At 45.0% G+C, this 16,106-nt stretch overlaps 1 protein-coding gene across 1 annotated transcript in view; it reads right to left on the reverse strand.

The window, feature by feature from the left end:
- Nucleotides 1-16,106, reverse strand: part of PPIG (peptidylprolyl isomerase G) — a 776,344-nt gene that overhangs the window by 365,052 nt on the left and 395,186 nt on the right. Inside the window, exon 10 of the mRNA XM_069616162.1 lies at nucleotides 13,761-13,959. Coding sequence (XP_069472263.1) covers nucleotides 13,761-13,959 — 199 coding nt within the window. The remainder of the gene's footprint in view (nucleotides 1-13,760; nucleotides 13,960-16,106) is intronic.

Genomic DNA, 16,106 nt, shown 5'->3' on the forward strand with positions numbered 1-16,106 from the left:
AACGTATCGCTAGGTCTTCTATTTCTGACCAGAGTTGAAATGTTGTTTGGATAATCGCTTTGAATTAAATACCTCCTAGACGGGAGCTCAGTAGTGTTCCTCTTTTGCCCCAAATGGACCAGCACTGGTTGAGCCAGTAGAGGATGGAGTGTGCTTTGATCCAGTCCGTTGGTTACAGTGGAGTTGACTGACAGCATTAGTAAATAATTTCCTAGTCCAGACATCTCAGGACGATGAGGCGGAACGTCATCATCGAGCAAGTTGATTGAGGCCGTAGCTGCGCCCATAGATAGTAAATTAGGGACATTGTAACTCCCATAGAGGTCAACAGAGCTTTCTGGGCCTGGTACATTGTCCTGCGAACCAGAGGCCTCTGCTAAAATGTTTTGACAAGGGACTTCTATGATTTTCCCTTGTTTAGGGGCCGAGGGAGCTTCTAGGACTGCATCTAGCATTTCTGCATCTGAAAGTTCTACCTCGGAGTCAAGTTTCCTCTTTGTTTGTTTGGAGAAAAAGTCTTTTAAAGCATCAGACGTCAGGGGATTCTGCAACAAAGGCTTTCCTGTTTCTCCTTTTGGAGTTGGTGCTCGACCTTTTTTTTTGCTGTTGATTGCCTTGATGTGATGGTTCCCCCTGCTCCTTGAGGATCTTTTTAGTCAATGCTCTTTTTTTTTTAGCAATGCCATTGCCAGGTCTCTTTTTTGTGTGATAAAGTCGTTTGCAGAGACATTTGATGGACTATGCGTTAATTCATGATCCCCCTCCTCATGATTGCAAGAGGTGTTTTGGAGATCGTCTTTTTTTTGTTGAGTTGAATAGGTTGCATGGAGGCAGCAGAGGGTGCTTCTGAATCCTCTTCACATGTGATTGTCGTTTTGGAGACACGACTAGAGTGGATTTCCACTTGTATGTTAAATCGCGGAGCCTCTCCATCCGCTGCCGTCGCCCGTCCGACCTCCGCAACGGCAGCTGGAGGCACACCATCCGCCACAATCTTCACAGCGGGATCCGCTGACACTTCGTCCGGCTCTCCCCCAGCTTGAATCGCCACGTCCCGCAAGCTGAGGTCGGCCTCGCGGCGTCCTTCAACTCCACTAGGCTCCAACCCACTCGCCGCAGCTGCGGCGGCCTGCGAGACACGAGCAATCGACAGCAGGGCAGATCGAGCCTTGGGCGGCTTGTCCACTGACGGCAGGACAGACCTTGCAAGCGATGCCACCTCTCCGAGGAGAATCGCCTCATCCGCAGGTAAAAGTAGGGCAGGCGAGGTTGAGAGAGGGGCTGAAAAAGGGGAGGAGGGCGAGGATGAAGGTGTATCGGGTGGGGGAAATGAAGCTGGCGTCGCGGTGCATCGTTGCCGCTGCTTTCCTCCGACTCTCGAAGCAGCACTCCACTTTCAGCGTCCTCATAGTCGGTGCCCGCGTCCTCTGAGAGGCGGGCGGCCATTGCCCTGGGAATTGGGGACAGTAAGGCAACTGTGATCGGTGCTTTTGTCTGTGATGGCGTGGTAGAACTGGATTTGCTTCCACAGTTCTTTCCCGCACTCAAACCTTAACGGTTTTCTTTCCGTTTTTCTAGACGGGCATATTTGCTCCTCAGCACCCTGCTTGAAGGGCTTTTTGGCTGGGGCTGGGGAACCGGGTTTTCAATGTTATGTGTTTTATCAATGTGTAAGTCTGTAGCTCTAGGGAGCAAAAGCGGAGCTTTAAGGTCTGCTTGCGAGACCATTTCTCCTCACCTTCTAGCCTCAATAGACTGCTGACGACTGCTCGCACCTCAGCAAGCCAACTCAGCATGCCGCTCTACGTAGATGGTAGGGTTTTTAACCTCTGTTACAGGCACTGTAGAAAGACTCCAGGCAGGAAGCAAGATAGGTAGGGACTGCTGTTGACTGCTCGCACCTCAGCGAGCCAACTCCGCGTCGTGTAACCTTTGTTGTTCTCAAGGATAATGCACCCAGTGAGTTATACAAATAAACTAATCATGTATGGGCGATTACAACTGACAACGCCCTGGGGAGGGGAGCCTGACCCTCTAGGCAAATAGATTACGCAACACTGCTTGGCCGAATGCTGCATCTGCCTTGTCACTGGATCCAAGCAGTAGTGCTTGCAAAAAGCTGAAGTGGCCCATGTCGCCGCCCTGCTGATCACCTGCCAGGGAACGTGGCGCTGGAACGCGACTGCAGTCGCCTTGGCTCTTACCGCATGAGCATGCATGCCCTGCGGCGAACCCTTACGTTGCACCTTATATGCCTCCTGGATCGCTGCTTTCATCCATCGAGCTATGGATGCCTTGGAAGCTTGCTGCTCAGGTCTAGAGCCTCGAAACGTAATAAATAGTGCGTCCGTCTTGCGGATGCCCTTTGTCCGTCCAGATAGAATTTCAATGATCTGCTGACATTGAGGCAGTGCAGCGTTTACTCTGCATCTTCCTTGGGATCAGGGAACAATGTGGGGAGCACAAGCTCCTCGTTGATATGAAAGGATGACACCACCTTTGGGAGGAACTTTGCGTGTGTGCGTAGCACGACCCTGTCTTTGTGAAATCTGGTGTATGGTTCCGAGGCGACCAACGCCTGGATTTCACTCACTTTGCAAGCTGACGTAAGACCAACCAGAAGGGCTGTTTTAAGAGTGACCAACTTAATGTCTGCTGTGGCCATGGATTCAAATGGTTTGTGTGCTATAGCATTTAGTACTACATTAAGGTCCCAAACTGGATGCAGGCGTTTGACCGGGGGGGTAAAGCCTGGTCAGGCCTGTCAGATGTTTCTTTACTACGGGATTGGTCGAAGACAAGATAAGAGTCGGAGGACCTGTATGCGCCGATGGCTGCCAGGTATGTCCGGCAGGTATCCACCTGGACACCGGATCTGGGGAGAGAGGCCGAGAATTATAAGACTTGGTCCAGGGTGCATGTCAGTGGGTTCACCCCATTTTCCTTAGCCCAAAGGCAGAATCTTGTCCATTTGCTTTTGTACTGCTTACGTGTGGCCGAATTCTGGCATTTTGATTTCCAGATTGTCATTAGACAACTGAAGGTGTTGAAGCGTTAACTGCTCAGGAACCAGGCCGCTAGGGCTAGCTTCTCTGGGGGATAGCACTGCACCTCCCTGCTGTGCTAGTAGAGGACCCTTCCCCAGGGGAAGCACCATCTCCAGCCAGGTTGACAGCTGCCGAGGTCCTAGAACGAGGGTTGAGCCGGCCAGTGAGGAGCTAGGAGGATTATCTTCAAGTTCCTGGAGTGCCTGATCTTGCTCACCACTTTGTGAACCAGCGGTGTGGGTGGTAATGCATATGCCCACATCCCATCCCAGGGTATCTAGAGTGCGTCCCCTAGACAGCTGCATCCCCTTCCTCCCCAGAACGCCAATCATATCCGGTTGTTTACTGTCGGAAATAGGTCTGTGGTGAGGTGGCCCCATCTGCTGAACACTTCCTGGAGTACTATCCCATTCAGCTGCCACTCGTAATTGTCAGCAGCCAGGTGACTGAGCCCGTCTCCTTCCAGGTTGGATTCTCCCCGAAGGTGAACCGCCAAGACCCACACCTCCTGACTGATAACCCATTCCAAGAATTCCAGAGTCAACTAGCACAGCTGCAGGGATCTGGTGCTCCAATAAACCTGTATTTAATTCTGGCAGAAAGGTACAGCAAGTCCTGCATAGCATTCATTGGTGAATTTGGTAACAGCATTAGACCAGTTTCATGGCAAGGCATACAATAAGCAGTGTCGCGGAGCAATTTGCTATGCAATTCTGTAGGTTTGCTAATTAAATTGGCACTTGCGTAGCAAAACCAGCTATTTAAGTTACCCTGTTCAATGAAGGCACAGCTCATCCTTCATTCCTCTTACCTTCAGAGCTCTCTCCACACTCTTATCTCTTCACTGCAAGTTTCAAAAGGCTAATGGAGAGAGAGTGCAGCAGTAATCATCCTCTTCACTCAATTGCCAAAAGGCGTCTGTGGGAGTGCTACGCAAATTTCTTTTTCTTTTTGAAATAGTTGCAAACCAGAAATAATTGGGATATAGCTGTTATTAAGTCCAACTGTATCCTGTCTGCCAAAGACCAGTATGTGTTATTTCTTTTTAAAAAGGCTTTCAATTCCTTTTCTAAAAATGTAAAAGGTTACATAATGCATAATTACAGTATTGCTACTGTAAAACACTGCATTGTCTCCATGCTTTACAGTGAAGTGTATCTAAATCTCAGTGTCAACTAGATTTCATTTTGTTTGGGAAAATGTTTCATAGCGACGAGTGGACACTTGAAAATGCACAGGACCACGCAGCCAAATGCTTTGATGGCAAACCTAGTCCTGTGGCCTGCTGGATACATATAGCTTACAACTGGTGCTCAGCCCATGTGCTGATCCCGTACTCCTTGACATTCTCTCTTATGTTGCTTTATACCCGCTACCCTGAAAGTGAGATGGGTGCACGCTACAATAGTCTGCCTAGTTCGCCCAGTTCTCTGCCAGCTACGCCATCCACTCTTAGTCTTTTACATAATGAATACACAAAACTTACTTGATATTTACTTAAAGTAGCTATCAATAGTTTCACCCAGTCTGTGCATCTACAGACCTACTGCAAAACAGTTCGCTGTAGTTGGGCTCCAGTGCTCACTTTGATCTATGATTATGATTGCATTATATATTTGTACCTGCAGTAGAGAGAGCTGGCCAAACTGTTTCAGAGCCTTTTTACCATATCTATTTATGTGTGTCCATTCATGCAGTTAACCTTTTTACAAACACTCAAGCAGGGCTCGCAAAGTATTTTCACCCAATCGCTTAGTCGAATAGATTTCAAGAAGTGCCAGTACCATTTGCAGGGGTGTTGGAAATATTTATTTAAACTTGTTTGCAGGAAACGTCAAATAAAAGTTTCACTGTGCATGGCTGGCCTCTGGGTGGCAGCAGTGTGCCAAACTAAAGTGTGCTTGTGGTCACATGCATCATTTTACCTAAAGTACTTTCAAATGTGTCGTCATCCGTTGCCATGGGTCTAGTGCATGCCTCTTCAATCGAGTGGGTAAACTAAGTTACTCAACCTGCAGGTCTAGTGGAATTCTAAAGAATTTGCAAGGCCTTACTTAACTCACTAATGTCTTCAGTGCTACACAAAACTGCTGTATTGTTGCTCATTTTATATCTTGGGAACAAGTATCTTCTGGTGGCATTAAAAACTAATCAAGACAAATTTTATTAGCAAACTCTGCTAATCAATTTTTTAAAACTAATTTACGCCTTGCATGGTACAACATACATGTTATGGTAATACATTGATGGAGTCCATCAATTTGCATCACAAGTTGTCAGTTGCAGCTTTTTCACAAAATAGGAGCAGAAGCCTACCCAAGTATTGCAGAGTCTTGAGCTAGTGGGGAGGGTAGACCCGTATAGGTCTTCACACTCTTGGGCCCAGATCAGCGCAGCCAGCCACTCCTTCACGTCGGGGGGAGGGGGTGCATTTGTCTTTCCAGCATAAGAGGATGGCCCTTTTGGCTATCATGGATGTGGTATTCACAAATGTACGTTGGCTCTTGCTACGGATTGTCGGCCATATACCAAAGAACGGGTCCAGGCAATTGTGTTCCATCAGGGCTTCTATTATTTACACTTTTGTGTCTATTACTTGGGTCCAGTAGTTCCCCAGTCTTGGGCACACCCCAAAACATGTAAAGTGGTCGGCTGGGACATTATGACATCTATGGCAGCAGAGTGGTTGTGAGTGGGCCATTTTGGATAGTCTAGCTGGTGTGTAGTAGAGTCTGTTTAGAATTTTGAATTGTATAGTGGGCACCAACTGCAATACTATAGACTGCGTGCGGCCATCTCAACTAGATGGCCATCCTACCCAGACAAACCCCCAGAGACCACATGCTATATTGCCAAAATCCAGAGACTGCAGACACATCCTGTTGGCATTATATAAGATGACATATACATCAGTATTCGCGTTTTAACGTCAGATTCCCCCGCAGCTAGTGCCTCGAGTTTGACATGTGGTGAGGGCGATGTCATAGGGTACCAACATGTGGCGAACTGAGCCTGGGCTGCTGTCCAGTACAGTTCCAGGTTTGGTGCTGTGAATCCCCCCCGCTTCTCGTATGGTTATGTCAAATCTACCTATTTCTTCCAGACTGCCCCGGAATGCCATAGGAATTGCGCAAGTTGACTGTGTATTTGGGTGAAATAGGGATTGCCAGGCCAAATTGGGTTATTGGCGAATATGTACAGCATCTTGGGGAGCAATATCATCTTGATCAGTGATAATTTGGCAGCTGCAGATAATGGGAGTGCTTTCCATTTATTAGTTTTGGTTTCAGTGTATGTTCTGAGTGTGGTATAGTTATTTGGCTGTAGCGACTCAAGGGATCTCGACACCACAACCCCCAAGTATTTGATTCGGTCGTGTGACCAATGGAGAGAAGATATTCCCAGGCAACTGGGTGTGTTGTTGGCGAGTGAATATCTCGGATTTCGAAGCATTAATCGTGAAGCCCGAGAGTTTGCCAATGTAAGTGATGCCCTGAATGATCGGGATCAGGTTGACCAAGGGGCCCCTTACGTAAATCTTGACGTCGTCTCGGTAAAGCGAGATAATCTCAGGGTGACCCGTCAGGCAGATTCCCCGTTGGCTGTGGTGTTCCCGGATGTACTCTGCCATTGGCTCAATGGCCAGGTCGAAAAGGATGGGGGAGAAGGGACAACCTTGTCGGGTCCCTCCTTCCAGCTGGAATATGGTGGATGCCTGTGAATTGACACGGACCGTAGCCAATGGTTGTGCATGTAACAGTTTGATGTATTGTTGCATCTTGGGTCCGATTCCCATAGCTTCTAGTGTTAAGAACATGTAGTCCCAGGCAACCATGTCGAATCATCTCGAAGGAGGACCCTAAGGGTTCCCAGCAACACTGCCCAAAAGCAACTGTGTGCTGCAATAGTAAAATACAGATACCTTAAGAGTTATGGAGGAAAACAGACTCCATAGGATAGGTACAATACAAATAATAGAGTTCCAAAAGACAGAGCCCATAAGAATGAATGAGTGGAAAAAGGCTCCACTTATTCAGGCTTTCAGAAAAGGGTCCAGAGGTCCAGCAAAAAAGTGCTGGGGTGAAGCATAAAAATGATAACTATCCCCAACAACTGGGCAACCCAATAACATTGACTTTAGATAAGAGATGAAGGGACGTAATAGCAGGGGGACTTTAGAAGACCCTGTAGCCACTGAAAAAAGATCAAGCATCCAAAAATACCCTTAATGTGAATTCTGGCTTAACATAGGCGATCAAAGTTCCACTCTACAATGAATGGGTCGCCTAGAACTCACTGCTGAGGACATTTCCTAGAGCATAACTTGCACTCCCGATTCACACTTGACAGGAAAGATCTTTTTGCAACTTTCCCTCCATAGTTTTGTATGGATCCCATTATTTGTGCTGTTTTTGATCTTCACTTTTGCTCATTTGTTATGGTGAAACTTATCAGTCCTTTATACCCTTCTATACTGGATTAACTGTTTCCCTTTTGAATTTTTACAATTGCACACAGCACACCTTGCAGTGCAATGGGGATACTTTTTTTTGTATCACCATAGCTTTTTACACATGGGATTTATGGTTACTTTTATATGTGCCTAAACAAAAGGTGGTCGCAGCAGTTACATGTGTTGCATTATTTTGAGTGTGCACATTTTTGTTTACAAGTGGGTTGAAGGGGGGGAGAAAAACAAACATTGGAAGCAGTGTGTCAATTCTACTTCCAATTACAATGGTGCATTACTTGCAGATTCTTGGCAGCCAACTAACCCGTGGTGGCTGCCACAGTCAAAACCTTCCGAGGCCAATTCCTACGAAAGCACAGGCTGTGGATTCAGCCTTCAATCACAGACATCATATTCCGAACTAGAACTATTTACACTGGGTCTCCTGTTACCTTATGTCAAGGAAATTAAGCCTTACAATAGTCACTTTTAGAACACAGTTAAAGAAGCTTCAGATTACTGTATAGTAGTAACGCAAGTGCATAAAAAGAACAAGATAAGAAGCCATCAGTTAGAGAACAAATATGCTGAAAATAAAAGGCGTTCGAAACATGCAAAGCTTTAAAAAAAGAAGGCACACACCATAAAAAGTCCTTTCCATTCTAGAGAAGATGGGGCCTAGTGCCCTAGAGTCACATGCCCAATGTAGTTCTCTTCAGACAGCAAGGAGTCTTGTTAATAGTCTAAGCAAGAGTTGGCAAAGCGAACAGTTGGCGTCTTCAAGTTAGATAATTGAAAAAAGGCCCTATCCCAATCCAACCACCTTAGGGGAAGCCCAAGGGAGGATACTTCACCAGAACACCACTGCTCACAGTCCGGCAAGGAAGAGGTAAGGTAAGAACTTCATGCCAGTTAAACCCTATGGAGTTGGGGATGGGGTAGGAATTGGTATGTTTACTTACCCCTTTGCTCATATTCACAGAGGGACCACCACAGAAGTTCCTGAAATTGCTCGCGCCCCTTTTCTCTTACCCTGGCTAGTTCGCGTTCTGTGCTCTGTTGGATCGGTTCTGGATGTTGGACACCTACTTACCTGAAGAAAGGACACCACTCTGGTACGACCTGCAAGGAGTCCCAGGACACAATGCAGGTGGGGGATCAGCCATGAGCAAGCTGAAAAATATTGTGGAAGTAGACCCTTGCGAGGGTAACAAAGTGATTACTCCTCCCAAGCCCCTTTTTGTGGTGGAGAGCTGCAACAGCATGGGAATGCAGTTGCAGAGACCCATGGCTCAACTCAATGATCACCGATGCAGCGAGATAACCCAATTTGAAACTGGACAGGCCACACAAGGGTTCTGAGACGCTTCTGGGAGCTTCCAAGGGCAGGATCCTCAAGAATGGGCCAAGACTGCGGTATACCACAGGGTCCAGAGGTCAAAGCCCCAATGACGCCTTGAGCAGATCAGAAAAGCAGTGTGGCTTTGACGCGACGGTCGAGGAAAGTGCTGTTGTCTGGCTTCCAATGACAAGTTCCTCAGACACAATTAAAGAGTGCAAGACCGTTGGCAGAGATTGAAGATCCTGACATTGAACAGCATTAGGAAAAAATTACTATCTTGGACCTTAAAGGGAGGGAGTGATGGTAAAGAGGAGACAATGTTTGACAAATGAGAACCAAGTTGCACTCCCAGTCGGGACCTTGCCTCAATTTTGGACATCATTGGGGTAGAGGTAAAGGGAGCATAGCCGTTACACTTGGAGGAAGAGTAGAGTTTAAATTGATTCAGCCTTAAAGACACCAAGGATAACAAATGTCAACAACTGCTCAACAAAATACAGTTGTATGCTCTGCAAAGGCAATGAATAGTTTGTCACTGCTTAAAGCACTCCTGCTTGAGGGTCCAGAGTGCATCATGATATCCAAGGAACCTTGGGGCTTTATGATGGACACAAAATGAGCAATTACCCTAATCTGAGTCCTATAAAGAGTGGGCAGTGTTTAGGCATTCTAGAGAGTAAGCGAAATAATTGGCACGCATTTCAAGGATCTGAAGTTTGTATCAATATCAGGATTAGTCAGTCTAAGATGCTGAAAACAATACACTTGGTTGAACAGAGCAGTTTTATGTAGATAATTGCTTTGCCACCATGCCACTGTTGGTGCAGAGCAACTGCTTGCCTTTAGCCCTAGAGTGACCCAAAATAGATCCTGCATCCCGATAGCTGGGCAGCAGAGTCTATTGTAGGCAAGCTATCACCCCACAGTCATAGCCATGAGACTGGTTCCGCAGTGAGGCTTCTGCCCCAGGGAAAACATGAAACAAATCAAGACGAGAACAAAATACAGCTGCAAGACCAAACAAGCCAACAGAATCTCAGAGCGAGGTAGACGCCACTGTGAATCACAGTACAACAACTTCACCAGGAAAGTAATTCAACCCAGGAGGGCAGCCACCCCTGGAATATATTGCAAACCCAAATCCAAAATGGAGGCACAATCCTACAACCAAACCGAAGACCGATGTGGAAAAGCAAGCCATCACAGCCCTATAACCACAGCGAGGCATACCCTATTGTGTGTTGCAGCACATCGCTCAATCACTGATCCCAGGATCGAAAGCAACACAGGAGGGAACCCACCCCTGGAATATATCACAAAACCGAATCCAAAACAGAGGCATAATCCTACAACCACACCAAGGCAGGCGTCACTGTAGGTTGCAGCACACTGACCGATCGCTGATCTCAGGAAAGAAAGCAGCCAAGAAGGGCACCCCGAATCCAAGACCAAGACAACTAGACCACAATTATGCCACGATACAAGGACAAAAACAAGAATGGAAAATAGAAAGAGGAATTGATTCACATCCCTGTGGAACGGGAATCAACTACCAGAACTTGCAACACCTCAAAAGCCCCACCAGCCACCACTAAGCAGACGAAGGATACAGACCAAGGCAATAACAAAAACAGAATACATCTCCTTCTATCTCTTCACCTGCAATCCTGCCACAACAGAAAACAACCCACAAGGGCCAAAATAATCCTAGAGTAACTCCACCAGACCACCAAATCGCACACCACAACACATAACCCAGGAACTCCTTTTCAGAAAGACCCCAATAAGAATCAGAGCAAAGCTAGAATCCCGAACCATCCATACACCTTACATAAACCAAAGACTGGAGGAAAAAAACAACCCCACATACAACCAAGCACCAGATTACTACGAACCTGAACAAAGAAACCCATCACTTAATCACCCCAAATAAACAACCAGCAAATAACAGCCTCATCCAAGAGAATTGAAAATCCGACAAACATCACGCCGACTGAGACGCAAGAAAGGATAGGCAACAAAAAAACAAGGCAAAGCATACACACTACACTCCAGTCTAATATGGAACGATAACCATATGATCCAATTCCCCGTCAAAATCTCAAACCGCATGATGCCCGCAAATGTAATACTCCCTGCTACTAACAAATGAAAATGGAAGATTCTTGACCGGGCAACGCTAATAGAGCTAGTGGAATCAACCAAACCATCCACCTCCCCCCAGCTAAACAGAATGGACTCTGGCTTAGTGGAAGAAAAACCTGACACCTGGATCACAGAGGCCTAGACCAATTAGCACACGCAAAACTCTTCAAAGCCACTGCAAAGAAAATTGCAGCAAGGTGGTTCACAGAACTACTGAGAGAACTAAAAAATGTTTTTTTAAAAATCCTGCAAACTGGAAAAACAATGGAAAACTCATTACACACAATCTGACAAACACAGACGGCAGATCTGAATTCACAAATCAGCAGCCCTGAAAGCATAAAGAAAAAAAAGCATACTACATTGCAAGAATCCAATTGACAACAAACCCATGAACAAAACTATTCAAAATCATCAACGAAATCAAAAAAACATACTTGTGCAACAAATGAGTCATACCATCACAATCCCTATGTGACATCACAACCGACCTAAAAAAAAGTAGAAGCAATTCAACAGGCCATCAATGCAAGCCAGACCAGAAAAAAACCTGGAACCACAAGAAACCAGCGTGCCGCCAACCACCACGAAACAGTATAGTTTCCTACCTATACGCAAAATAACCTTCAACAAATTAATAAAAAAAGACCCCAATCTTGCCTGATCCCCCAGTGACCCATGCCCACTGGGCATCTTCAAAAAAATTCTCAACCACAGAACCCAAGCATCATTCCTTAGCCTACTAATTAACCTATCCCAAAACAAAGCAATAGTACCTAAAACATTCAGATCAGCATACATTAAGCACATACAAAAAAAAATGGGAAATGCAGAAGACCCGACCAACTGCAGACCTATATCGAATCTACCCCACCCGGAGAAAATACTTAAGAACCATGTTGACAAAATATCATCGACCCATGTGTAAAGCAACGGAATACTCGACCACACCCAAGTGAAATTCAGACCGATGAGGAACAGAATCCACATGGGAGGACCTAAAAATAAATGTAGACGGCAGCACACTATCGTCCTTCATACTACTAGACATATCAGCTGCCTTCAGACACAAAACACTAATCCAGAGACTTCTGGGATGCAACATTAAAAACTCTGCACTAAAACTTCTGAAATCTTCCCTCAACAAACTGAAAGAACACACTTAACACCATTTACATCCAACACTAAAAACATCACCTGTGGCGTACCACAAGGACCAATCCTCTTCAACATCTATATGTCCACCCCTAACGAAACTCATTCAAACCCATGGATTGACCACGTACAACTAGGCAGAGGATACCAAACGCATCTCCAAGATAACCTCAACCCAAGACCCTAACACCCTCCTCAACAAATGCCTCTCAGACATACACCTGGATGACAAACCGCAAGCTCAAACTAAACCTGACCAAAACAGAAATAATGATCTCTCACCCCCATCCCCCCCTCCCCCCCACCAGAAGACAATGCAACACACCCTTGAGCTGGCCACTGTGCACGGGAACCCAACTGGAGACATCGATTATAAAAAAACCTGGAAATAACTCATGGACACCTGACTCACTCGAACCACAAGTCAATGCAATTTCAAAGGAATGCATATCCTTGGTATTATTGTGGACTAGACTACACAAATAGCCTATACCTTGGAATGCCAATACCTTGGAATGCCATAACGCCTCACAAAAAAACTACTACACATCTAAAATACTGCGGCAAGACTATTCACGAGACTAAACAGAAGAGACCACATCACACCACCCCTGAGAAGCATACACTGGCTACCAGTAAAAAAATAAAAAAATAAAATAAAAATACAAAAAAAACCACATTAACTTTAAAGCGCTATGCATCGCCCACAAATCACTACACAGACAAGACGCCACATTTCTCCAAGCCAAAATCCACCGCTACCAACCAGGAAGAAACCCAAGATCGAGCAACGATGTCCAAATCTAAACAAAAACTACAAGGACATTCGGAGGAACTGCATTCTCCTGTTTGATAGCCAATCTATGGAGCTTGGTACCGAAAGAAATAAGAAAGACGGAAAATTACCTAACTTTCAGAAAGCAGCTGAAAAGCTGGCTATTCAACTCACTGAGACCAGCATAAAAATGGGCAACTCCAAAAATTCATACTATGGACCCAAAGCAAATACGAGACGATACTGATCGAAGAAATAATAAAACCACCACACACCTGGAGCCAAACCTACTAAACTCTCCCGGCCACTTCTCTCCCCCATAATACCTCCCACATACTAGACATGCAAAACAAGGGCCAGCTATACTACACACAAAAATACACAAGTCCCACACCCACTGCTAACGATGGTACAAGAGCAGTCACAAAAAAGAAAACCAAGACACTGGACGTTACCCCTCCGAAACAAGCGGCCCAGGGCACACAACAAAACACTCAGAAAGCTGACACACAGAATCCAGTTTGTCCTGGTTCTGCACGCATCAACAAAAGAGCAAAACCTCCATCATATTCCTCTACCCTCACTAACCAACCCCACGCACTTTCTTACAGAGCCACGTGATCACCTGGAAACTATGCAAATGGCAGCGGTGCGCAGTAGAAGTCAACATAACAGTGCAAATTGCATGGATTATAATATAATCTAGGTGAATTTAGAAATGAATGACAAAATATACCATCGTTTCCATGCAACAAAGAAAGAACTTTTCTTGTTTGGCTGAGTTTGGAGAGCAATTCTAGATTAGTATGCATTAGAGAAATGAAAGTATGGTTTTTGTAAATTTACCTTTTTTTGCTTTTCTTTCGTCGCTTCTTTTCCTTTTTCTGCTTTTTGGAATTTTTCTTATGTTTCCTTTTTTTCTTTTTAGCCTTTTCTTCAGTTTCGCTCTTTGAATCTGACTGCGACTCTGAGGAAGAGTCTGAATCAGAGTCGTCAGAGTCACTAGATGAGGAAGATTTATGTCTTTTCTTCTCTTCCTTTTTAGCTTAAAGGACAAAAGAAATCAATTTTGTTTGGGCAGGTCTTAACTATCATGAAACTCAGATCAAATTACTACAAAACAATTCTACTATACACACACTCTTATTTTATTCCAAAATGTAAAAAAACACATTTGAAATAACACCATATTCTTTTGTGTAAGGTATTAACAATACAACTCATTCAGAGATACTAGCATCAATTTGGATGGTCACTGAGGTGTTATTACCGACTCAGTGCACCAAGAAAATAATTAATGATAGCGGGGCTCACTGAGGTTTTGGCACCAATATCGTGATGAGGAGGTTCTGGCACGGATAATGTGTTGTGTGGGTACTGTCAGATACATTTCACACTGAAATAAGCATATTTACAAGGACTATTAATGTAGGCTACAGTGGTACTGAATGGTTGTGATACTTTAACAACAGCATTGCAATTGATACTGTTGGGCATGTTTTTGTCTCCAACCCATTCCAGGGGCTTTCTCGAGGTTTAGTGACTTTAAAATGTGTTTCCAGCAAGGGGTTCAGCAAATTCCAGTTTGTTCCAGGTGGTGAAAAGAGGTGCTGAAATATGTATTACATATCTCCTGGCAAGGGAGATGTTTGTACTCTGTATACGGGCGTCAAGTTTGAGGCCTGCTTAAAAATTGATAGCAGGGGATGTATCTAGAATCTAGATTTAATGTCTACTATGCAGTGTAGTGCGTGGCCACTAGATGGCAAAGTACTCAATGGTGCCTCGTACTTTTTTTCCTCACATTTACTGTTTCTCGGTTTCTTAAATTTTTAACATTTCAGGGATTGTGCATACAATTGCTGTAGGGAAGAACAAGATAACCTATGTCTGGTGTTAAACAAAATAGCAAGCATCCTTAAGTAATTTACATGCATAAAATGATGCAAGTGTAAAGTGACATACAGGGACTGGAGGCAGATGCCAAAAACCCCAAGATTCAGAACAAAGGGACAATGTAATCCATGTTGGGCTCTTCAAGGGCACCAAATGGCTGGTGATTAAGTCCATCAGGTCGAAACCTGCAAGAAGAGCCCTGCAAGTTGCTTTGTAAAAGTCCTTTTTTACAATTTTGATAGCCGCTCTCGCCATGTTTTCCTCCGATTATTAAAAGATAGGAAATGGTCAAGCAGCTGGGAAAGCTTTTCTTTTTGCAGCTTTCCATCCATTGACATCAATGGAACTTTAACTTTTTGCAATCATTGGATTCTTGTCCTGACTGAGGCAAGAAAGGCATTTTTGCTTTACTTCCGTTGCTTAGCTCATCTGTTTTGGGGACATTGCCCAAGGTTTAGTGCAGTGAGACCGTCTGCGTTTTCCCTTTTTATGCAGCACACATCACATTATTGTGAAGTTCTGTAGTGGGACTTTATATCGCCATTTCATTTAGTAACATTTCTGTTACTTTGTTGATAGGCCCAAAACACACTTGTGGCAACAGTCATTGTTCTACTATGTTTTTCGCTTTTTCCACCAGAACACTATTTTAAGTACCATATACTCAAAATAGTGGTGCCAAGCGATTTTCGTCCATCCTTTGGCCATCCTTCCTGCACTCTCAGATCAGGAAAAGCCATATAAATTAAGCCCTTTTTCGGGCAAAACCTGGAATTTCCAGTCAAAGCAGCAGTATAAGCATCTGATCAGATGTGGGGCCTGGAACTACGTGACCCCAATCCACACTGCAGACAGGGATATGTCTGCTGCTTGGAAGACGTTGGGCAAGAGCTAAAATCTGCAAGAGTCCAGCACCCCCCTAAAAAGAGTTGCAACATGATGAAGACCCAAGTATGATTGTTGAAGATATCCAGCATTGCCACCAGACAAGTCCCAGTGAGCTGGTGTCTCTCTGGATAGATCTCCTGAAGACCCTAGGCAGTGCTTCCATTCAGCTGGTCGAACCACCCAGTCCAGGCCCATGCACAAATATCCTTTCCAAAGAAAGCCTTCGGAAGTGTCCCACAACAATCCTGTGGGCTAAGCAGCTTCATCCAGGACAGATCCAGTGCGTCCGTCCCGCTCAGAGTTCAGCTAGGAACTTTACAAGTCACCAGCCTGTGGGCCAATAACAGTTGTATTGTAGCTGCTGCTCTCTACCATTTTGTGATGAATCTGATGAGGACATCACTCCTT

Source organism: Ambystoma mexicanum, chromosome 9 (assembly GCF_040938575.1).
Source record: "Ambystoma mexicanum isolate Mex_15411 chromosome 9, UKY_AmexF1_1, whole genome shotgun sequence".
Lineage (NCBI taxonomy): Eukaryota > Metazoa > Chordata > Amphibia > Caudata > Ambystomatidae > Ambystoma > Ambystoma mexicanum.